We start from the raw sequence: 24,762 nt of genomic DNA, 5'->3' as shown, positions 1-24,762 counted from the left end.
TTCTGCTAGGCAGTGGAAAAGCCAATCTTGTTCCTCCTGGGCAGGCCAATAAGCACTGGCCACCTCACAGATTCAGACATATGAATAAGAAAGGTTTGTTTTGCATTTTCTTCCTGCTTTCTGTCTGTGCTGACATTAGGTTGTATAAATCAGTGAGCTGCACACCCACAGTTATGAGGGGATTTATGTGTAAAACATACAAGGTCCTAGAAAGCCCCAAGTTTATAAGCTTGAGTTATTAATCCTATTTATGAAGGAAAAAAAAGAGACTCTGGGCCCATCACCAATTTTTTCTTTTTTCTGGGCAGGAGCTGTAGATTTCTCCAAAATGACCATCAAAAGTCTGAGGAGATAAAGAGCAGACTGGAAACTGGGAACACTGCAATGAAAATTCTGCAAGTAATGGAAGCTCTGGCTGTAAGGAGACAAAAAAAAAAAAAAGCATCACAAGTATTACAGATATATCTAAAACCATGAATTGCTCAAGTCCACTTTATGGTCTAATTAGAATCCTTATTTTTAGGTGCTTTAGTAGCAATCTTCTTTCAAGACCTTGATAGAGAACTGTAACTTTGAATGGAGAAAGCTAGGGCAGAACAGAGTCCAGTGGGTGAAATGCAGGTCTTGAAGGGGTCATGTGTGCCAAGATTCCCAATTACTAGTCTAGGGCATGCTTAAATGTGCAACCCTGGATCAAGGCCTTAGGCAACACACTGAGAAAAATGTTTAAATTCTGACTTCATAGGAACAAAATGAAAGGAAATTATAAGGCAGAGAAAGCAGAGCTTTTAATAAATGTACCATATATTTCATCAGCTTTCAATACACTGAAGTAATTAATGGGAGATAGGAGTCACAATTAATCCAAAATTGTAGTTGAAATAAAACTAGAGTCAATCCGATTGATTGGTGGGAAGAAAGTCAAACAAATTTAAAAGTACTGTATTTAAAATAAAATAAGGTCCTGCCCTAGAGGTAGAGATGGTAAGCATTGATTGCGGACCATGTGATAGCTGAGGCTATCAGGGGAGGTGAGAGAAAGACCAACTACTCTGGTTGAAGCTGGAGTAGGAGGCTGGGAGCCAAGCCCCATAGATCTCCTCAGCTCCCTCCTCCACTGCCTAGCCTTCAACCTAGGCTCCTCTTCTAAGATTAGGAGAAAGATACAGGTAATCAGTGATAACTAGCTGCTATCTAATTACCCAGCTCTACTGGGAGACAGAGTAGGTCCTGGGAAAATCGAGAGTTGACAATATAGATATTCAGTGTTATCATCATCATTACCTGAAAAGGCAAACTTTACAAGATGAAAGATGCATAAAGATTTAGTATTTGTTCAACAGTTTCTGATGCTTCAGGATTTGTCTCAATTCATAGGTGAAAAAGCTCACATAAAAGCAGCTGAAAACATTAATTTTTCTCACAACTTCTGAGAGACATCCAAGTTGTTTGCCAATCTTGTTCCTAGGAGTTTCTCGGGATATGTAGTCAGACCCACCTGAGCAGTTCCTCCAAGGGCTGGTCAGGCTCTCTCTGCTTCAGTCGGTTAGTAAGGACCTCGAGGGCTAAGTATAGTAAATTATGATTTTCAGGTTGGAAAAATCCACTCCTAAGGGAAAGTCAAGGTAAGATGGTTTAGTTTAGTTTCAGGAAGATTGCTTGGAGAGCATTTGAGGGTCCTAGCCTCCAGTCTGTACCATCAATAAATAAGTCAAGAGAGAAAAAAGGAGAACTGAAATACTGAAAGTACTCAAGTGCCAAGTTCAGTCACAGTTCTCAGTATCGGATTAGAAGCTGAAGTATACCCAAAACAGTCTTTCCTTAAACACCTAACAATCTGCCTAGATTTAGTTCCAAGGGAAAAAAACTCCCCTTCATTCCCTACATTTTAGGGTTAAGTCTCAGTCTTCTCCAAAAAAAAAAAGAATAATTTTGTCAAATTGCTAAATCAATGTCTAATCCACAGTAGGCGCTCAATTCTTTTTTATATTAATAAGTCAAGTCTTGACATTTCCTTTCCAAGCCAAGGCCATCAATCTTAGGCCAGGCCCTTATCATCACATGTTGACCATGTCAACACCTTTTGACTGGTCTTTTTACATTCCTTTCCAATCTCTCCTGCACACTGCTGCCAAAGGAGTTTTCCTAAAACATTGCTTTCATTACATTATGGCCTTGATCATAAAACTCCAAAATTTCTTCCCCGGACAACATTCAAATTCTTCTGCTTGACCTTCAAGGCCCAGCACAATCTGACCCCCTAGATCTACTCCTCTAGAAACATTTCCACATCACTACGAGTAGTCTTTCTTCCTTTCAACAAATGTATTTCAAGGACCTATTATGGGTCAGGTTCTTTTCTTTTTTTCTTTGGACAGCTTTGAGGTAAAGCTGATGTATAATAAACTGCATATATTTAAAATGTTGAATTTGATCAGCTGACTTACATATAAACCCATGAAGCCACCATGACAATGACATAATGAACATATCCATTACCACCAAGTTTCTTTGTATTTCTTTGTAATCTCTCCCTCCCTCCATCCTCCTTCCGAACGCGAGGCAACCACTGATCTGTTTTCTGTAACTACAAGATTATATACTTTTCCTAGAATTTCATATAAATGAAATAAAATACTACATACTCTTGGGATCTCACTTTTTATTTAATATAATTCTTTTTTCATCCATGTTGTTGCATGTAGTATTCCACCATATGGACATAACGCAATTTGTTTATCTGTTCATTGGCTAATGGACATGGAGTTGTTGCCAGTTTGAGGCTATTACAAATAAAGGTACTATAAATATTCATGCACAAGATTTTGTGTTAGACATATGCTTTCATTTCTCTTGAGTAAGTACCTAGGAGTAGAATGGCTGGGTCGTATGGTAGGTGTATGTCTAACTTTTGATGGAAATGCAAAAATGTTTTTAAAAGTTGGTGTACCATTTTATAGTCCCACCAGCAGCATGTGAGAATTCTAGTTGCTCTACGTCCTCGCCAACACTTGGGAAGGTAAATCTTTTTAATTTAGCCATGCTATACTTTTTATTTTGCATTTCCTAAATAACTAATACTATTGAACACCTTTGCATGTATTTATCTGCCATCCATATATCTCCTTAATGAAGCATCTGTTTAAATCTTTTGTCATGCACTGTTCTTAAGTCTTGAGGATACAACCATGACTGGTATCAGCCCTCATAGAGCTCACAGTCCAGCAGGGAAGACAGATAAAAAAGTAAGTACATGTAATAACATGTAATAAGTCTTATCATAAGAGAATACCAGAGTATTAGGGAAGAAGTAAGGATCGAAGAGGCAGAAAGGGGGCTAATCTGCCCTAGGGATCAGAGAAGACGCCTCTGAGGAAGTGAAGCTTAAATCCAGATCTCAAGATTGAGTTAGAAAAGACTGGGGAACAAGGGGGATGAAGATTCTGGTAGGATGAGTATGTGTGATGTGTTTCAAGAGAAAGCTATATAGGGTGCTGAGTTAATTCAGTAGAGCTGGAGGGCAGAGTATAAGACAATGAGTGGGATAGCAGGAGTCAGATAGGGTCTTAGCAGCTAAGTAAAAGAGTTGAAACTCAAGAAAAATCCAAGGAGAATCAGAAATCAAAGCTGGGATAGGGTAAGATGGAGTTTGCATTGGGAAGATCACTGTGACTGCTGTGTTTAAGGATGGACCGAGGGAGGGCAACTGAGAGGCAGAGAAATCAACTGTAAAAATAATCTAGTCCAGGTGAGAGATGACAGGAATCTGGAATCAGAAGGGGAGGAGGGGAACAGGTGGCTATTTAGATCTCTTAGGGACCAGTGCTCCTATGAGAATCTAATGCCTGATGATCTGAGGTGGAGCTGAGGTGGTGATGCTAATGCTGGGGAGCAGCTGCAAATACAGATGAAGCTTCGCTTGCTTGCCCGCTGCTCACCTTCCGCTATGTGATCTGGTTCCTAACAGGCCATGGACTAGTACCAGTCCACGGCCCGGGGGTTGGGGACCCCTGATCTAAAAGATAAAATCAACAGGATTTTGAGATCTGATATAGGTGAGAGAAAAGGTAAAGTAGAGGAAGGAACAAAGAAAAACTCCTGGTTTCTGGCTCAGTTGATAGTGCCATTTACCTAGCCAGGCAAAGCTGAAGAAGTGGTGGTAAGAATGATACACTCCATTTTAGATGTGATGAGTCTGAGGTGTAAATGACACATCTAAGGGGGTGTTGAGTAGGAAGCTAGATATAAATACCAGTAGCTCAGAAGACAAATTTTAGCACAAATTTAAGCTTGGGTGAGATTGCCCAGGAAACCCATATAATGAGAAAAGAGGGACCAGGGCCCAGCACTGAGGAACAAAATCATTTAAGAGGACACACCTCCTTCATTTCTACTTTTATCCCGTGTCTTTCCTGCTATGCCTTCTGGCCATTTCCTTTACCTATCAAAAGGCCATCTACTCTTCATGGGCCTGATGAAGTTCCATTGCTTCCCTGAAAGTGTCCCCAAATACTACAGCTCCAACTGTGCTAAACTCTTTAACATGTAATCTGGAATTTATCCAGAACTTGTTTAGTAACAACTTAAGTAACCTTCTCTCCCCTGTTATTACAGAAAGCTTGCCACAGCAAACTCCGCTAAGAATCAGATTGCCAGGTTTGTTAAACACTAGCCAATAGCAAGTCATCTAATATTCAAATGAATTAATAGCGACTCTTTAAGACAGAGGGTGCAAGATCAAATGAAATGATGCAGACAAAAACTCTCCAAAAAGAATAAGCATGATATTTACGTAAGACTTTGGAGGCTTTTCCTCCTTTTCTATATACTTCGATGCCTGATGATTGTCAAGTAAAAGCAAGTACATACTGGATTATCTCTACCTACTGGACTTGCCACATACTCACCAAGCAAAAAGCCCATGAAAAATCTGCAGTATCCTCTGATAGCAAGAAGACATTAGGTGGTACTCCTGAACTTGCATTCCTGGTCCATCAACCATACCATGATTCTCAGCAGCCAAGCACTAAATGGAAAAAATGCTTTAGGACAGTTTCTTCAGCAATTGCCTTCATTTTCTTTCAATATTTCTCAGCCAAAAATTAAATATCTTGTTCACTTAGTGATTTCCAAGTGTCTATAATAATAAAATAGGCATCTGACCTGAAAATAGTTGTGAATATTCTCCAGATGGTTACACATTGGAGTCATCAGTTGAACAATACAACGGGCAATTTCTTGGGCAGATCTCTGATGGAGATGTGAGAATCCAATATTCTGGTTTCCTTTACTCTATAATAAATTCAGAGTTACTGGGGAAGAAACTGCCAGATAGCTTCTCTGAAACTAAGAGTTCATTATAAGATTTAGTTAAACCTGTGCTACCAGGTAGGGGTGGATAAACAAATAAATTGCTTGCTTAACATTCTATTCTGACAGAGGGATCTTAAGAGCTCCATCACCAAATAACAAAGAGATTGGCTTCTGTAGGCTATGACCAGAGTTTGAGAAGTATAGACCCATAATTACTAATGAGATAAAGCTCACAAATTTATCTCATTAGTAATCTCATATACAAATCATTTAGGCTGATAAGAATGTAAAACAAGTAGTGAGTACAAAGAAGAATCAAGTAACTGGATATATTGTTTACATGTTTACACCTAAAATTTTCACATTTTGTTGTTTACATCATCCAACCACTTCAACAGATGCTATGGCATATTTGTATGCCATATTACACATTCAAGGTTCTGGCCTTCTCTAGACAGACAACTACTACACTGAAGCTTGGGTATGGGCTTAGTTTGGGAGGCTTTTAAAATGAAAACCTGAACACAGAACAGGATTAAGGAATGCTCGGGGCATTTAGAAAAACATTCCTTGCTTGGGGTGGCTTTTTCATTTTCTCTGTTTCAAAATTCCTTTCTAAAGCAATGTGAATATGGTCTTGCAGTGAGGCTGCCACCATGTTACCCAGTGGCCTAAACACAATGCCAGAGAAGTGATAACTTATTCACTAATAAGACCTCCTTTTTCTAAATCCATTAAGGCCAGGGCATGTACTTCTGTCCATACTAACCTTGAGGAAGGGGACTCTCCTGGCAACAGAAGGTGTCAGCATATTCTCCACCTTGTAGGAGAGATCTTCCAGTAAGAAAAGCAGCTCAGGGGCCTGAAGTTGCACAACTTCTGTAGCCTGTCCCAAAGAAGAAGGAAAGAATAATTTCAAGCATGTCCTAGCACCTATTTTGGGGAGCACATTTCATGTTTAGTCTTCCCAATGGGTGAAGAATCTGACCATTACCAAAAGGGGGAAATTTCCCCCACCTCGTAGCTGTTGTGCTCTGTCAACAAATCAAGAAGTTAAGCATTCCTAAAGTAAAATAAAATTTCATATTATTAAAATAGAATTTTAATAGGCATTATAGTTTTAGAAAACATACTTTTTTCTAGAAATAAATGTCTCTGTGAACACACAGTGTAATTATATATATGCCCTATTGTTAAAGTGTACAGATGAAACTTATTGGATTTCATTAACCAATGTTACCATAAAAAAAAAATTAATTAATTAAAAAAAAAAAGTCTCTGTGTATCCTTCCAGCTGTGGACCTAAGGTCCATTTCCTAAGTACCCAGGATAAAAAAAATGACTAATTCAAAGGAATTTCACTTTTCTGTGTTCATTAAATAATCCTTTCATATTTTCTTTCTCCTAATGTTTTACTATTGTTAACTCTTGGCAGGATTCTTATAAGTGTATTACACTAATAGAAAGAGAATGGGACAGTATTATTTCAAACTATTTACTTCATTATACATTTATGTGGTGACATTAAAGAATTTTAAAAAAAGAAAAAAAAGAAAGAAGAATAACATTGTTAGTAATGAAGGTGAAGACCATCTTATTAGCACGATCTTTTATAATGTCTAACACAATATAAAAAACTTAGACTTATAAACATCAAGATGAGGATGGTTATTCGTCATTACTTTCACACATGAAGGCTTTTGAAGCCAGAGCCCAACTTCTCTCAATGTCATAGTGTTCTTTTTCAAATAAAAATAGAGCCGAGGCACTTTCTGAAAGATTATGTTCTGGGATCTCATCTCTGTCACTTACTTTAGTGTGCATTTCAGAGTCTAAAATGAACTTGGTCACAAGCCCACAATGCAGAATAGAGAAGACCTCCATGTCCAGCTCTCGGAAAAAAGCATAATTCTGTAGCGACACTGTCTTTTCTTCTTTTTTTTTGGACTCCTGGGGAGATAGTGGCAGCAACCAACAGAATAAAAAAGAATTCTATTTAGACAAATTTTTAATGAAGATTTCAAAGTGCAATTATGCATTCATCTTTTGCAAAAATTACATTTTCATCACATCACCAACTTTTACTAAAGTCCCTAAATATTCCCGAGATAGAGAATCTAATTTAATATTGGGATATAGGTCACGCATGGAGGTTCTTGGTTGTTTTCTACTTAGGGATGAACTATTAGACAAATCAAACCATTATGGTACAGTACAGAAAACTATGAGCTTAGGAGCCAGAAAGATTTGGCTTCTTCAAACTGATGGTCGCTAGATGGAAGGGAAGAATTGTGGGGGAGGCAGATAAAAAAGGTGAAAGGAATTAAAAAGCACAATCTCCCAGTTATAAAAATAGTCACAGGGATGTAAAGTACAGCATAGGGAATATAGTCAGTAATATTGTAATAACTAGGTGTGGTGTCAGACAAATACTAGATTTACTGGGGTGATCACTTCATAAGGTATATAAATGTCTAATTACTATTTCGTACACCTGAAACTAATATAAAATTATAGGCCAACTGTAATTGGAAAATAAATTAATTAAAAAACAACAAAGATTTGGCTTCAAGTCCTTGCTCAAGCACTTATTAACCATGTGACCTTGGCCAAGTCGCTTACCCTCCCTGGGTCTCAGTTTCCTCATCTATTAAATGTGGATATGACTACTAACCTCGGGTTTTTAGGAGGATTAAAGGAGCTATCCATAATAAATACTCAGTGAATGCAGCTAAAAAACAGAAAAATTGGGATCCATGTGTTCAGGCAATATCACAAATACATGAAACCTACTCTGTGAGTGGTACAGTTATAGTAAAAGGGAACTGTTTATTAAGTATCAAAAACTGTACAAAGCATTTTATGCTATCTCAATTCATCAAGAAGTTAATAATCTGAGATCAGAAGGGAAAAGAGGCTAAAAGAAGTATATCTACAACTATGTCAACTACGAAGACAGAATTTGATAATTGCAACAAGAGAGAATTCAAAGTACTGCTAGGATACAAAAAAAAAAGAGTAAAACATTCAAGATAAATTAGAAAAAAGTATATAGTAGTGATAAGGACATAGAACCTAACCTGAACTCTGCTACTGAGAAGGTTACTGCAAGGCCTAAAAGTTCTCCTTTCCCTAATTTATCTCTCTGTAAAATGCAGAGAATAAAGCTGGCCCTCTGTTAATTTCACCAGGCTGACACACTTTCATGGATATCATTCCAATACCTTTTCCAGGTGGCCTCTATCAGATGGTGTAGGGTCGCATTCTGAACCATCCTCTTTTGAAAATGTGTCATAGGAAGATGTTTTGTTGCCACCTGCTTTACGTTTCCTTCCTCCTTATGTTCCAAAAAGAGAAAAGTATTCAAGGAATCAATAATCATGTTTGCTAAATATTACTGCCTTCAGGAAACAACCTGCTAAACACTACCCGGAGACAGAGGAGGTAATTTTATAACCCCAAATTATAGTTCATTTATAATCATGCCAAAGAAAGGATTCAATTACATAAATCTCTCCAATTACTGATGCCTTGATCTATGTAACCTCTTAGGTCAATTCAATATGGAGACAGAGAGTAAGATAAAAACATACTTACCTATTGTTCCTTGTTTTCTGATCTTTGCTGAAACAGCAGTACTGGTTTGAGGTATTACATCGACAGTTTCCAATTCAAAGGTTGCAAGGGGAGGAACATAGTCTGGGGTGACTGAAACAGATAGCAGGCAGAAGCTCTACATATAACAACCATATACTACCATTAGACTGAGAATGCTAATCACTCAGTTGACTAAAGAACTACCAAGCATGGCTGACTGCCTGAAAGAGGCATTTAAGTCATATGACATTAGTTGTTTTGGCACAGGAAAACGGCCAGAGATAACTTATGGGAATATATTGATCAATTATAATTAACATAAAATCATTCTAAATAATGATATAAAATATCCAAGCAGATAAGGATTAAAAGTAAACTCAATTACATTTATAATCTAAAGATATTAACAATAGTTGGTCACATAACAGTTTGTTTTATACACAATTATTTAGATGAGGGCCTGAGGGATGTTCCATGTTTTCCCCAGAGAATCAAGCTAGCACTTCATTTTATTTATTTATTTATTTTCTCTCTTTAATTCCGCTCTCCCACACCCGCCCCGGCCCCTTCTATACCCTGACTTATGGATGTTGCCGTTTGCCCTTAAGAACTGGATCTCTGAAGATGGGGAGTCTCTTTCCACATGCTCACAGTGTGCACCCAGGGCCTGGTGCACCCAGCGCACCCAGGGTATGGCGCACCCGAGGTATGGTCCGTGGCTCCACCTGGGGCACGAACCCAAGACCTTCTGCATGTAAAGCAGACATGCTAACCACTACACTATGGAGTCACCACCCAAGCTAGCACTTTAAAAAGAAAAGTTTACTTAATGGTCAGAAGGTATTAAGAGCTTTCAGCTTTACTACTGGTTCATAACTATGTTCAGGAAGGCAAAGGGCACTGGAATTTTGACCTCTAAAAAGCAAAGTAACTTTATAAAAGCCCAACCAATGTTGTATATTTTCTTAAGCAGTAAGAGCTTTGGGGAGTAAAAGGGGGGCGGGGCGGGGGAGGAAATGGATACACTCATTTAAAAAAAATTTTGTTGAGCATTCATTTTCTTGTCACAGATCAGTAGGGGACAGCTATCACTGAGCCTGGCTAAGTTCTTTATCTCCTTAGTGCTGTCCCAGTAGGGCTATCAGGACACTTCCCTTACCTGCCAAATACTTTTCCAGAATTTTCTGTAGCTCTACGATGTGCTTTAACCGGGTAAGCACCTTCCCTTTCATCTCAGGTGACATTTGCCAGCAGAAGGCATTTACAATCTGCAAAAGTACAAAGTATATTCTTATACTTTGAAAAGTTCAGATTTAACATTATTCATCCAGAGCTAAAGATGCCATTAAGCAGCAGGATCTGTCAGTTTAGTCAGTAATGTAAAAGTGTTCTCGGCAAAGTGCTGGAGAAGAAAAAGCCCCGGGCCAATACAGAAGATCTGACTTTTAATCTTAGTTTTATTTATTACGAGTTAAGTAACAGAGTGGAATAGCGTGGTGGCTAGAGAGCACACACTTTGGTGAAACAAGTCTTATTCTACTACCTACTAGTTGTGTGACCTTGGCTGAGACCTTTAACCTTTCTGAGCTTTTATTTCTTCAACTATAAAATGGGAACACAGTTATTATATGAATTACATAGTGTAAATAAAGAAATTAGCCTAGTAATTAGCATAGTATTCATGATTCATAAATTTTAATGACTTTGAACTCTCTGTACCTGCAATTCCAACATGGAACTAAAAAAAAGGGATAATACCCATTCTTGTCTACATCATAACATAATTGTGAGGATAGGAGATAATTCAAGCAAATATTCTCAGAAATATTATGCATGAAAAAAGCAAGTAACTTTATAAAAGTTACTTTCATCATTTCGTTTTTCTTACATTTCATATTATTGTGCACAAATATGTTCTAAAGGAAAGGGAAAATTATCATTCAATTGATCTCACTGAATGGAAACATTAAGTGTGTACCTATGCAAGGATGAACAGTATTTTCACAGTGCAGAAGATGAAGTTATTCTAGGCAGAAGTAAGTATACTGTAAGAAGGCTTGGAGGTAGTAAAGCATGACAACATTAAGCGAATTCTAGTATTCTGATTTGGCTATATCAGATGGTACATATAATTAGGGAGGGGTGGGACATAACAGCTGGAGAAGCACACAAGGGTTAGTGCTGGGTGGGGAGTCTTGTGAGAACCAAGAAAATAGTTTCCTTTTGAGAAGAACTACAGAAAATAGATGAAATGGTCCAGTAACTCTGCTCACCTCTCGGAACCAGTTGAGAGTAAGATATATGAGTGAACACATGAACGAACGCTCTTTAACAGACATGGACTCCAGCTTCTCTCCAGGCTCCAGGTCAGTGAGGAATATAGGACAATCTGAAAGAGAAGAACAAACATTTCTAAATCCCTTTAGCTCAAGTCAACAGAACCTGGATGCTACCTACCCCTAGAGCTAGCTCTCCTTCTATGTATTTTCCCTTTTAACTTATATGTGATGGTCAAGTTTTGATAAGGCTCAAAAATACTTCCACATTATGCAGTGGTCGACAAATATAATTAAGAACTCTTTGCAACAATTATAGGGGCAAGGACCAGAAAGCAACATGGAACTATGATAACTGATTTGTTAACATGATAGGATTCTGCGTGTATTATTTCATCTTTGGAACTCCATTATTATTGTTATACTACTCTGTGAAGTTAGAAAATCCCTGTCCCTTCCCTAAGCTTACAAAAAAAGTTAGAAAAAGAATAAGATGTGATAACTTTGTCCTATACCTAATAAACCATCAATCTCCTCCAAGTTTCCATTATGTTGCCTCGCCACACAAAGTCTCAGTAATCGGAAATAGGGGGGCAGGCACAACGGAGACACCAATCTGGGAAGGAAAAATCCATCTTTAGATCCACTTTAAAGGCATATTAGTCCACATTTATAGAAAGCACAACCTTACAATTAAAGTAGTTTGCCCAAAAGTCTGTGTTTAAGAACATATGACAAGGAACTTAATGAATGCTCAGCAAATAAATAATGAGTTGAACCAGAGGAAGGCAGAGGTGAACAGAATGAATGTCCATATGGTAGGAGAAGCGGAGGTAAAATGGAAGGAGGGAGTAAGAGTGGCAGAGATAGCCAATTATGTCCATGGGAGGGGAAAAAGAACAGAAATGAAAATAGCCTCACAGAAACCTGTTGGCTGTCATGAGGAAATGCAAATCCCAGCCCCAGGGTCCAAGAAAAAATGCATCTGCCCAATCTCCCTAACCCATACAACCTGTCTTGGGAAAAACTCTTTTCAATCAAGTTCCTCACATATTGCAAGAACTATGGAATTCCCTGTGAATATTCAAAATACCAGCAGACGTTTTAGAAAAGAGAAAGTATACTGACTTGTGGTCTGATTCCTGTGAAGTCATTCTACCCACATCTGTTGCAAAGTCCTGATAGAACAACAGTGGCAGGAGGTTGATGGCAATCCCATCAACACCACTGTATTCTTCTAGTCCGTAGAGAGCTTTCACAGGAAATGGATATTCACTGTGGAGAGAAACCAGAATCTGATGCTTCAACTCAACGGTATGCAAGTCTATGGGGAAAACCACTAGAACAAATCAATCTCCCCTACTACGAGGAGAAATGAGAAACAGGAGAAAGAACAGTGGGGACCTTTTAGCAATTCTGGAGCTGGAGGTGCTGAGGTCGAGGAAAGAAGCTGTGGGAATGGACTAGACTTGGCTGAGGTCAAGGGCATTCTGATGTCTGTACCAGCTATTGACATAATTTCTTCGCCAGTACAATTAAGTCAGTAGGTTAACAGTACTCACCCTTCTGGAACAACATGCAAGTCCACCACAAAAGCATCTTGGAAATCATTAAAGATGGTCTGCCCAACCCATTCCTTCAGGAAGCAAACAAATAAAAAAGGCTGTGCAGCACTGCATGTATTTGCTGTAGAGCCCTAGACAAACTATTAACCTTTCTAAGTCCCAGTTTCCTCATTTCTAAAAAGGAAAGTAATAATATATACCTCTTATTATGAAGTAGAAAAGACATAATGCATGAAAAGTGTTAATACAGTGCCTGGCATAGAGTAGATGTTGGCTATCAACGTCATCATCAACGTTATCAGCACTTCATCATTACTACTATTATTACTACTGTTACTATGTGAAGGAGGCCTCAGTGGAGAGGCCAGGGCAGGGTAAGTCAGAACAGCCTTCCCGAATAGAATACGGGAGAGCTCATAAGATGATCTCCTTTTACAGTGCAACAGAGAGAAGGGCTTGAAGAATGTGTAGTAAAGCAGCTCTCATGCTTCATTGCTTTAAGAAGATACATGGCTTTACCAGGGCTTTTGGAGCCAGCTTTCCTCCTTGGATCAGGTTGGCAAATTCATCATAATAAAGTGCAGAGGCCCTAGGAGACTGCTCACTGCAGGAATGAACCAACTGCAGCAAGGAGGTCACCTGGAGCAGCAAAGAGAAAAAATAGTTCAGACCTTGGGCTGCCAATGCTTCCTGAACACCATTCACCCCATTGAGTAGCAGGTTCTTCCCTTTCTTATTTCACTGGCAAAGCTCTTACTACCTCTCACCTGAGGTTTTCCTGAACCTCCAGACCAGTCTGTCTCTTTCCAGTCTCATCTCTTTTCCAATCCACCAAACACAGGCACCCAAATTAATTTTTCTACAGCAAAGCTTGGATTATGCCACTTATATGCTAAGAAATCCTTAAAGATTACCTATGCATAAAAAATTAAATCAAAATGTCTTGATTCACATTCAAGGCCTTCTGTTATCTATCTCCAAACTAGCTTTATCTCCAACTCTCCAATTATACACTTACTTGTCCCTATGTTCTAGTCAATCTGCTATTCTTCAAACATGGCCCACTTTTCTTGCTCTCTAGGAATTTACAGTATAATTAGGGAGATCAGACAGATACAGAAATAAATGCAACCCAAACTAGTAGATTATAACTGCCATAAGAGTGGTACAAATCACAAAAGCTATGAATTCAGGAAAACATATTTTGAAAAAAGCAGCACACTTTCTGGTAAACTGAAAGTAACCAGAATCAATTCCTCAATTACTCCTAAATGTATCCAACTATATTATAAGAACTCACCTGTGTGTACTGTTCATTGCTCAAGTCTGCTTTCCCTTGGGTCAAACTGGAAGATCTACTTCTAAAAACAAAGAATTTTAGCTTTACTTTTGTAATATTTTGTAACAACTGGCAATAAGTTAAAGAATCCTGCCTTCCCTGGAATGGGAGTGGGGATAAAAGTACATGAAGGCACAGAGGAGTATTTATTTAGGCCATTAAAATGTGGATTAGAGCAAACAACTGCCCTCTTAGATTTTTTTTTGAAGAGTACACTAAAATTAGTAATAATCATAAAAGCAAGCACTGGGCATTGTTTTAACCATTTAATGGTCTCAACAACTCCATAAAGTAAATACTATTATTATCTTTATTTTACAGATGTGAGAATACAAAGGCACAGAGAGGCAGAGTAACTTGCCCAACATCATTCAGCTAATAAATAATGAAGCCAGTATTTGACCCCAGGCAGGTATGGCTCTGGAGAATGAACTCTTAACTTGTAAACTATGCAACCACTATGGATTAATAATACTGATTCTAAAGATGTCTTCTGGGGCCTCAGGAATTCCTGACGAATCATTTCCAATGTGCATGAACTGAATTCCAATGTCACTCTGTAATATAATGTCTTATAAGCCCCAAATCTGTTGTTTCTTGAGATGTTACAATTATGGCATCAAAGTGCAAGGGGCAAAAAATCCATGGGAAGACTTTATTTGTATCTAACATGATGTTGCAGACAGGAAGAACACCAAGGAGGCAACTTTATTAATTGACCTGAAGCCACAGAAGTCTGAATTTCCTTGCATACCTGTCTGCTGCCATGATGCCAGCCATGGTGACAGCACCAATAATACCAATGAGTTTGTACTTGAATATGGTACTGGAGAGCTGCTTCCGTACCACCAAGTGCATGTCATCCTGCAAGGAGACAAAGATGGAGAAAAATGAAGATGTTGGAATGACAAAAGAGCCAATAAATATTGGAGCTGAAAAACCTAGAATACCAAGGTTCTATCATTTACTAACTGTGTCCTTTGGCAAGTCATTTCATCTCTCCGAGTCTCAATATTTTTCTTCTATAAAAATGGAGAAGGTTTTGAAAGGATCAGAGACAAATTATGAAAAATTCTAGAACAGTACCTGGCACATGGTAGACCTTCAATAATAACAGTTATTATTGTTACTATTGTGATAGCTGCTCAATAAGCATACATGAATTATCATGTGTTGTCTGCTCAGCTAAAATAATGAAATAGAAAAAAATACTTAGAAATAAATTTAACCAAGGAAGTAAAAGACTTCTATGTTAAAAACTACAAAACACTGCTGAAAGAAAATTAATGAACTACTAAATACATGGAAAGATACCTCATGTTCAAAGATTGGAAGACTTATTATTGTTAAGATAATGATACACTCAAAGTGATATGCACATTCAATGTAATTCTTATTAAAATCCCAACAGCATTTTTTTCAGCTATAGAAAAATCCCACTAAAATTTATATGGAATTTCTAGGAACCCCAAATAGCCAAAATAATCTTGAAAAAGAACAAATATGGAGGGCTCACACTTCCAAATTTTGAAATTACTATGAAGCTATAATAATCAAAACAGTGTGATACTAACATAAGGCCAATGGATAGAATCCAGAAATAAATCCTCAGATAGTCAACTGATCTTCCACAAAGGTGCCAAGACCATTCAAGGGGAAAGGACAATCTTTTCAACAAAAGATGCTGAAAAAACCAGATACTCCCACACAAAAAAATGACGTTGAACCTTTACCTTATACCATATACAAAAATTAACTCAAATGAATCAAAGATCTAAGTTTAAGAGCCAAAAATATAAAACTCCTGAGCGAAAACACAGGGGAAAAACTTCACGACTTTGGATTTGGCAATGGTTTTTCTTAATTATGACACCAAAAACACAAGCAAAAACAACAAAAAACAGATAAATTAGACTTCGTCAAAACTGCATCAAAGGACACTATCAAGAATGAAAAGATAATCCACAGAATGGAAAAAAATATTTGTAAACCATGTATCTGGTAAGGGATTAATATCCAAAATATGTAAAGAATTCCTACACATCAACAATAAAAAACAACCCACTTAAAAAATGAGCAAAGGACTTGAATAGACGCTTTTCCAAAGATATACAAATGACCAATAAGCGCCTGATAAGATACTCATCATTAGTCATTAGGGAAATGCAAATCAAAACCACAGTGAAATACCACTTCATACCCAATAGGATGATTATAATTCAAAAATGAAAAATGAGTGTTGGTGAGAATGTGGAAAACAGTGTGGTGGTTCCTCAAAATGTTAAACATAGAATCGCCGTAAGACCCAGCAATTCCAATCCTAGGTATGTACCCAAAAGAAATGAAAATAGGTACTCAATGAGATACTTGTACACTAATGTTCATAGCAGCATAATTTACAATAGCCAAAAGGTAGAAAAAGGTAGGTATCCATAAATAGATGAATGGATAAACTAAATGAGTATATACATACAATGGAATATTATTCAGCCATAAAAAGAAATGAAGTTCTAATATATCCTTCAACATGGATGAACCTTAAACACACTATGGTAACTGAAATAAGCCAGATACAAAAAGACAAATATTCTATGATTCTATTTAAATTAGGCACCTAGATTAGGCAAATTCAGAAAGTCGATTAGAGGTTACCAGGGGCTGGGGGAAGGGAAATGGGGAGTTACTGCTTAATAGATACAGAACTTTTGTTTGAGATGATGAAAAAATTCTGGATTCAGGTAATGGTGACCGTTGTACAACATTGTGATTGTACTTAATGCCACTGAATTATACATTTAAAAAGGTTAAAATAGCAAATTTTGTTATATATAACTTATCACAATTAAAAAATAAAATAATCACACAGCACTATATTAATGATGTGAAGCAATCCTTAAAATACACTGCTAAATGAAATTCAAGATGTAGAACAAGAGGGTACACAGTAGAATATAGGTAAATACAAATTTATAAATGCTCAGAACATTTCAGAAAGCTATGAACTAGTAACAGTGATTGCCTTTAGAGAATCAGATGCCTAGAGAACTAAAAGACTTATTTTTTATCAACTTTCTATATCATTTTCTTTTTTAACAGTACAAACAGCCTTTATTGGTCACAGCAGGAAGTGGAAGAGGAGGGGGGGATACTACAGCTCCAGCTCCTGGGGCAGCTTCACAGACCCCAGCAATGCCTCCCAAAACAAACAAACAAACAAAAAACCCTTTCTATACCTTTGAATTTTGTGCCATGTGCATATTACCTAGTCAATTTTCTTTTAAATTAAAAAAGGGTGTTGGTTGCTCAAAGTCATAGTTTAGTATGGATTAATGCCATAGGGTGGCAACAAAGATATAAAGAGCTGAGTTATGATTTTAACCTAATCTCTTCTCTTATTATAGTCCTCTGCCTGGCTTTTTCAATAAATGATGTCCACAAATGAAAGCAAGCCCAGATGAAGTTCACATTAGATGTAGATGTTCCTTAGGGAATAAGGGAATTCTCTGTGCTCCCAAGGCACTCAGAACAGAACCTGAATGGCTTTTCTTATTCAGTTTCATAGCTAATTACAGGCCCAATTCTACCCTCAAAGACTAAGCTCTTTGAGGGCAGGTCTAACATACCTAACACCTCAGGGCTTGGCACACAGTAGGCACTTAATGTTTGTGGCAATAAAATAATAAACAAATGGTTGGACTATGACTACTCTGTTTCTACTACTACACAGGCTGGAGTGACTTTTTTCAGTAAATTTCAATTAAAGAGGAGTAAGATTCTTTCTCAATGCATTGCCTCTTACCTGGATATGATTGCTGCCTTCATGCTGATTGCTAAATGCCAGCGTGCTGAGAATATAGAAAAGTTTTCGTATTTGCCGAGGGGACATTTTATCCAGATAATCTAAAATGCCCTGTGAGAAAAAAATGCCAAAGATATGGTTAGCAACCAACATTTTTCCCTTTAAATTAAAAAAATTAAATCCTTGTAAGAGGTATACACATGGATAGCTAGCCATTTGATCCACAAAAGCTCAAGTTCTCTAAAGCTATGCTCAGAGCACAGAGGGTTGACATTCTGCTTAGTCTTCCTAACATATCTACTAGTTCTCCCTATTCTTTTTCTCCCCATTCCCCTTTTCTTGGTAAAAATATTCCACTAAAAGGTTTATCTCTGACCTTATTCCTTATCACATCATTCCCCCTCAGGTTCTACTCCATGAATTACTTATTCATTCTGAAGGAGTCATAAGGGAACTACTTACTTTTTGACCTTGGGCAAAGCCTCAGCTTTCTCACCCCTAATATGGGGATAACCCATTTCAAAGCCCACACTTGATTATGTCAACTCCCTGTTAAAAACGTGGAATAGCTCCCTATTGTCTATAAAATAAAGTTGAAACTCTTTAGCATAGTATTTGAGACCCTTCATAATCTGGCCCTGCCCTATGTCTTCCCAGCCTCACCTTCTACCACCTCTCACCACGTTATCTTATTTGCCAACCATGCTAGTGAACTTGTCATCCCACGGACACAGCATGGACTTGGGTGCCAATTTGCTTCTGTTCAAACTGTCCTCTGCCTGGATGTACTTCTCTTCCTTTCGCTCATCAAATCATTGATATTTCATCTTTGAAGATCTCTCCAGTTTCTAAGGCCAAATTAATTATTCCTGCTCTGGTACATCTATAGCACTTTATCTTTATTAGAGAATTCATCATGTTGAATTTAAAATGACTTGCTTATGTGTCTTACTTTCTATCATCAAAAGCGAGGACTGACTTTTGTATCCGTAGCACCCACAATAGAGTCTGGCACATACTTAAGTATAAAAAAGTATTTGTTGAAGGAATTAACACATAAATAGATGAGTTATTTCTTCTATTACTTGCCTATCACCTCACCTCCTTCTCACCCCCTCCTACCAATAATAGTTCTCAATATTTAGAGTAAAAAATATTTTGGCTAACAGCAGCTATCTTTCAGATATATGCAAGAAAGAAAAATGATTCCATATATGTCAATGGAGGGACTAGATACCTTCACAAAGACCGCATTCATCCTCATAGCAGATAGGTTTAGAACTGCCAACTCTAGGAGGACATCCAATGCGATATCGACTTCAGCTTCATTCCCACTGCAGATATGGGTCACTAGGGCACTAATCACTTCCTATATAGAAAAGAGTCAAATGAACAGTGTGAAGCAAAAATATGGTATGGTCCTCTTAAAGTTCATGCCTGAGGCCATTCCAATCTCAACTTGGTTAAAATCTTAACCCACCCTATCCCATCATCTAATTTTATTATCTAGTTTTCATTAATGCTGGATTCAGGAGGCTTAGAATAGATTATGCCAGTCTAACTATGCTACTATTCAGTCACCCATAATTAATTTCTCATAATTTATCAGTGAGCACTATCTAAGCCCTGCTGATTTTGCTCCTTGGCATCATCTTTCTCTTTCTTATGTAGATTAAATATTACCTTTTAAGTTGTGGTTGTACTTAATCTACTGAAGTTTATTGAAAAGATGACACTTAAGGAGCTAAGGGTTTTGAAAGTTTTTATCAGTAAGACTTGGATGTTTCAAGCAAATATCAGTTATAATAGTTTTTTTTTAAGATATTAAGATGGTTCCAAAAAAATGGCTTAGATGCCATTCTCCCGTTCCTTTATACTACTGCTCCATACTGAGTCATATGGCTTTCTCAGTTGCAATAGCTACTTCATGCCAGCTGAGTCTGTTGCCCTGCTTTAAATTTTTAAAATTTTGTCCTCATTTTTAAAAGTTCCATTCAAATGTTTTAACATCATTAGTAATAGGTACAGTATATATAACAAATACAGAATAAGACACTTTGTTCTTTGTTTTCATAATCATTTTCCACAACTACAGCACATTCCTTATCCCTCATCTCCCTCCATATGTGCTATTAGGTTTTGTGTCTCATATTCATGGGAATAGGGTTAAGCCTTCAGGCTTTCTCCACTTGTTTTCTGCCACATTTTTTTCCTAGAAAACTCAAGAATCAAATGCCAGTTGATTATTTGCAGCTAAATTTTAAAACTACAATGCCTATACTGTGAAAACTGCCTGACAACCCCAGCCCTTTAAGCCATGGTTTATTTGAAGTATATTGAATTCAGATCTTCATTTTAGACTCAGAGAATTTTAGAGCTCAAAACACAGAATTAGATCCTCCAGTCCAGTCTCTTCATTTTATTGAGACAAAGACTAGAACTAAGTTTTCCCAATTCCCAGTTCAGAGTTCCCTCTCCTTCAATATCGTCAACTAACAAGAAATAAACATCAGATCACAGGCAAGTCACTTGGAATTGCATTTCTTCCCTTTTCCCTGTTCCCTTTCCAAAATAAATATTTCAACATACCTGCTGGCAGTAAGTGTCAAAAAACTTAAATGCATATTTGTATAGCAGACTGCCAAACAAAATTATACTCTGGTCTAGAGAGTGCAACAAATTCTGAGCCAGTGACAGAATGGATGGACAAAAATCCTTAAGAACCTTGAGGGGGGAAGAGAAAAGAGAAAAAAAGCTGCGGGAGAAACTTAGTTATTATAGAACTAAGAGTTGCTAACCTTTTTGGAACGTGAGATTTCTCTTTGCCAGCTCTCATTTTAACTTAAGGAACCTCAAAAATCTTTGTTTGACTCAGAATAATCATTCACCATTCTGAGTTTTCTCTCAAAATCAATAAGAATCAACATATAAATAACAATTGACCTTGAAGCTCAAATAAGTTAAATTACAAGCATAATAGCACTGTCCCTATCTGCCCAATTTGGGACTAGAATCCAGATCTTCTAAATCCCAGTCTCCTCACTCAGTCATACTGCCCCCTTGAGGATATACTAAGCCTGCTTTGCATTGGTTACAATTTGAAATCAGTCTATAAGGTTCAATGCTAATTAAACTGATTTCATTTAAAGAAGATCAAGAAAAAAACTGATACTGATAGTGTTTTTAAGATGTTAAGATGTTTTAATGGAGCCAGAGTAAAAAGACAGTTATTAAGTCCAGCTTCTTTACTGATAACATCACAATAAAATCTTAAATTAAGCATTGAATTGGGTATAATGCTTTACTGAGGAAAATGCAGTGAAAAATTATATATGGTTACTGCCCTCTGGAAAATTACAGTACAAAACACATATCATTGCCAGAAATAAGCACAGAAAGAACTGCAAGATAAAACAGTGAAAACATTCAATCCACTGCTAAATATAAGACCCAACTACATATTTTCATTAATTCCTAAGCCCAGCCCCAAACCACTGGTCTACCAGTTTTCTAAGAAGGTATACACTGTTAAAATTCTAAACATTCACCTGCAAACACCATTTCTAGCTGACAAAATTCATATTTGAATGGTTATATTTCAACAAGAATGATTACCTAAGGTCTCAGTACTGAATGACCAAATAGTTATGGTTCAGAGATGCATAATTATGTCTCTACTAGCATTCCTCTAGTCCTGCTGTGCTCAGGGTTTTTAAAAACTACTTAACAGACACAGAAGGCAAGTCTGTCAAAGTTGCAGATAGCAAAGAGCTAGACAATTAAAATGATTAATACAAAATTAAGATTTGAATCTCGATGGGTTTCAACGAGCTGAAATTAAGATGAAATTCTGTATGGGAGCTATAAAGCCTTCCATTTTAGGTTAAAAATCAAGTTAATAAGTATGTAATTAGAAGACTGAAATTAAAATATTTCCTATAAAAAGATTGGGAGTTTATGTCTAACAAGCTTAACATAAACTAATTTCGTGACCCTTTTGTTAAAAAGATGAAAAACAATCTTAGGTTGGTTTTATCAACGTCATAATGTCTCAAACGAGGTAAGTAAAAATCCTTCCATGTTTTGAAATACACTGAACTCCCTGTCAAAGATCAACATCCAGCAAAGGTGGTGGTGTCAAGATTCCCACACGGGGTAGGAAAGGTTAAAATAACCTCTGTACCTTTCACAGTACTGTTGTCCAATTCTCTGACACTTACAAAGTAATGAATATAGAATGTACTCTGTAGCAGCTCTTCTTGAAAGCAGCCTGATCGAATCTTATTTCTTAGCACCCTCTCAATGCACTTCTTTGTCTGAGTGTTGGTGCTATAGATGATGAGAAGCATCGTCAGGTCAAAAATCTATTGTCAGTAAATATGCAACAACAGGAAAATAGTTTAATAAATCAGTACATTTACTATAATGCAACAGCAGCTCTCAAGTTTTTCCCATTAAAACACAAAATGGATGATACTCATTTGCTCAACATACCACATGGGAGTACCTAAATTTTCACAAAACAGAAATATTTTTCAGAGAAATAAAGTGCCACAACTATTAATCACTGGTATCTTTTAAGAAAATACTAAAATAAAAGTGAAAGTCACATTATAGGAATAACTTTAATATCTTCACATTTATTAGAGAAAAAAGATTAAATCACTTGCCAACTTCAGTATATGTTTTCATTATTATTAGGAAAATTACTTTGTGAAAAGTTGGATTGTAAATGTCTGTCAATATAAAAAAGGTTAAATTATGATACTCACTTTCAGAATATTACATAGCCATTACAAAGAATGAGATTATATTTTTTGACAGACATTCACAACATATTGTGAAGTAAAAATAAAAAACTTGCAAGATGATAATCATAATATTTGTAAAAACAATGTACAAGTACATATATGTATAACAGTGGGCATGCCTACACTCACACACACATATACCTGTGTATGAATAGAAAAAAAATCTAGAGGAATGATTTTCCTTGAAAAATGGGACAGGGAATGGAGGGAAACTTTATTTTTAACATTTTTAGATTCATTGTGAGGTTTTTCCCTCCCCAATTAGCTTATATTAACTATGTCGTGTGTCTTTTTTCTTTTAAGTTTAAAAAGTCAAACGGGACAAAAAAGAAAAAAGAAATTACTTGTAACTCACATAACTCAAGAGCAAAAAACAAACAATCCAATTAAAAATGGGGAGAGGACCTGAACAGACATTTTCCCAAAGACATAGATATGGCCAATAGGTACATAAAAAATGCTCAACATTTTTCATGTAAATAAAAATCACAATGAGATGTCATCTCACAACTGTTAGAATGGCTATTATCAAAAAGACAAGAAATAATAAGTGGAGAAAAGGGAACCCTTGTGCACTGCTGGTGGGAATGTAAATTGGTGCAGCCACTATGGAAAACAGTATGGAGGTTCCTCAAAAAATTGAAAATAGAATTACCATAGGATTCAGCAATTCCACTTCTGAGTATTCAAAGAAAACAAAAACACGAATTCAAAAAGGTATGTGCACCCCTATGTTCATTGCAGCATTATTTACAATGGCCAAGACATGAAAACAACCTAAACATCCACCAATGGATGAATGGATAAAGAAAATGTGGTATAATATATATTTCGCTATTTCCAACGACATGGATAGACCTTGAGGGCATTATGCTAACTGAAATAAATCAGACAGAGAAAGACAAATACCATAGGATCTCATTTGTAGAACCTAAAAAAAATAAAAAACAAAATAACAAGCTGATAGATATAGAGAACAGATTGGTGGTTGCCAGAAGCAGGGGGTGTGGAATGGGTGAAATGGGTAAAGGTAGTCAAAAGATTCAAACTTCTAGTTATAAAATAAATAAGTCATGGGGATACAATGTGCAACATGGTGGCTATAGTTAATAATACTGTATTATATATTTGAAAGTTGTTAGAGTATATCACAAGAAAATATATTTGTAATTGTGTGGTGATCGTTTTGCAATACATACAAATACTACATCATTATGTCATACAACTGAAACTAATATGTCAATTATACCTCAACTAAAAGAAGATATTTTAATAAAGGTTAGATGTTCTAACTTAAAAAACAAAAACAAATTATTTAGGACATCCCTTCACTGAAGGTCCTACTCATAGGCACCAAAATTGAGAATCATTGTTAACAGAACAGAACATAGCTATGAGAAATGACAATAAAGACAAATAAATGTGGAAGCATGCAAAATATTTATGACATAATATCAGGAGAAAAAATCAGAATACATAATTATATTTATAGTGATTAGAAATCTGTAAAAATAGGTATGCAGGGGGACAAGGGTCATGCAAAAATAAAAATGGTTGTATTAGGGTATTTTGATCCCCCCCCCAACAAAAATTGGTGACTTTTTCAATATCATAAAAGTTTTTAAGATAATCATCAACAATTAAATAATCCAACTAACAAAAACCCCACAAAACAGATTCCAATTAAAAAAAAAAAAAACTCTTAAAGGGAACCAATCATAAGAAAGTTAATAATTTGGCTTCTTGACAGAAGAAAATATTTCAGGAATTAAGACAGATTCAGTCCCATCGCCTTGACAGTGCATCGATGGATTCACTCTAAAAAGGTCTGCATGGGCAAAGAAAAGTAAAATATGGAATGTCATTATGTTGACAATTCTGTTTGGTAGGAGGAAGGGCAATCGGACGGATACAAGGACCTGACTCATGACACAGGGGACTCTAGTCTTCACCTCCTCCTCAGTGGGGACTTGGCTTCTTTGACTGTAACTCACTATGTTTGTTTGGAAAGTTAATATTTCCCCTTATGAATATTTAAGGCTTATTTTATTGCCAGAATAAA

The 24,762-nt window shown here is 36.7% G+C and overlaps 1 protein-coding gene across 3 annotated transcripts in view; it reads right to left on the bottom strand.

Moving 5' to 3' along the window:
- Nucleotides 1–24,762, bottom strand: part of FANCD2 (Fanconi anemia complementation group D2) — a 66,870-nt gene that overhangs the window by 24,914 nt on the left and 17,194 nt on the right. For 2 of the 3 annotated variants that reach the window (XM_006917611.3, XM_006917610.3), the window contains exons 15-34: nt 22,110–22,253; nt 20,479–20,613; nt 19,127–19,258; nt 17,890–18,000; nt 14,845–14,954; nt 14,052–14,112; nt 13,271–13,390; nt 12,749–12,822; nt 12,315–12,461; nt 11,702–11,802; nt 11,184–11,299; nt 10,070–10,178; nt 8,911–9,021; nt 8,538–8,650; nt 7,126–7,263; nt 6,083–6,199; nt 5,164–5,292; nt 4,908–5,026; nt 1,499–1,609; nt 285–415 (exon numbers count right to left, since the gene is read on the bottom strand). In XM_006917611.3, coding sequence (XP_006917673.1) covers nt 285–415; nt 1,499–1,609; nt 4,908–5,026; nt 5,164–5,292; nt 6,083–6,199; nt 7,126–7,263; nt 8,538–8,650; nt 8,911–9,021; nt 10,070–10,178; nt 11,184–11,299; nt 11,702–11,802; nt 12,315–12,461; nt 12,749–12,822; nt 13,271–13,390; nt 14,052–14,112; nt 14,845–14,954; nt 17,890–18,000; nt 19,127–19,258; nt 20,479–20,613; nt 22,110–22,253 — 2,329 coding nt within the window. The remainder of the gene's footprint in view (nt 1–284; nt 416–1,498; nt 1,610–4,907; nt 5,027–5,163; nt 5,293–6,082; nt 6,200–7,125; nt 7,264–8,537; nt 8,651–8,910; nt 9,022–10,069; nt 10,179–11,183; nt 11,300–11,701; nt 11,803–12,314; nt 12,462–12,748; nt 12,823–13,270; nt 13,391–14,051; nt 14,113–14,844; nt 14,955–17,889; nt 18,001–19,126; nt 19,259–20,478; nt 20,614–22,109; nt 22,254–24,762) is intronic. The other variant, XM_015593745.2, reaches the window with a different exon arrangement.

This window comes from Pteropus alecto, unplaced genomic scaffold, assembly GCF_000325575.1.
Source record: "Pteropus alecto unplaced genomic scaffold, ASM32557v1 scaffold75, whole genome shotgun sequence".
NCBI classification, from domain to species: domain Eukaryota; kingdom Metazoa; phylum Chordata; class Mammalia; order Chiroptera; family Pteropodidae; genus Pteropus; species Pteropus alecto.
This window is presented reverse-complemented; position numbering and strand designations above follow the sequence as displayed.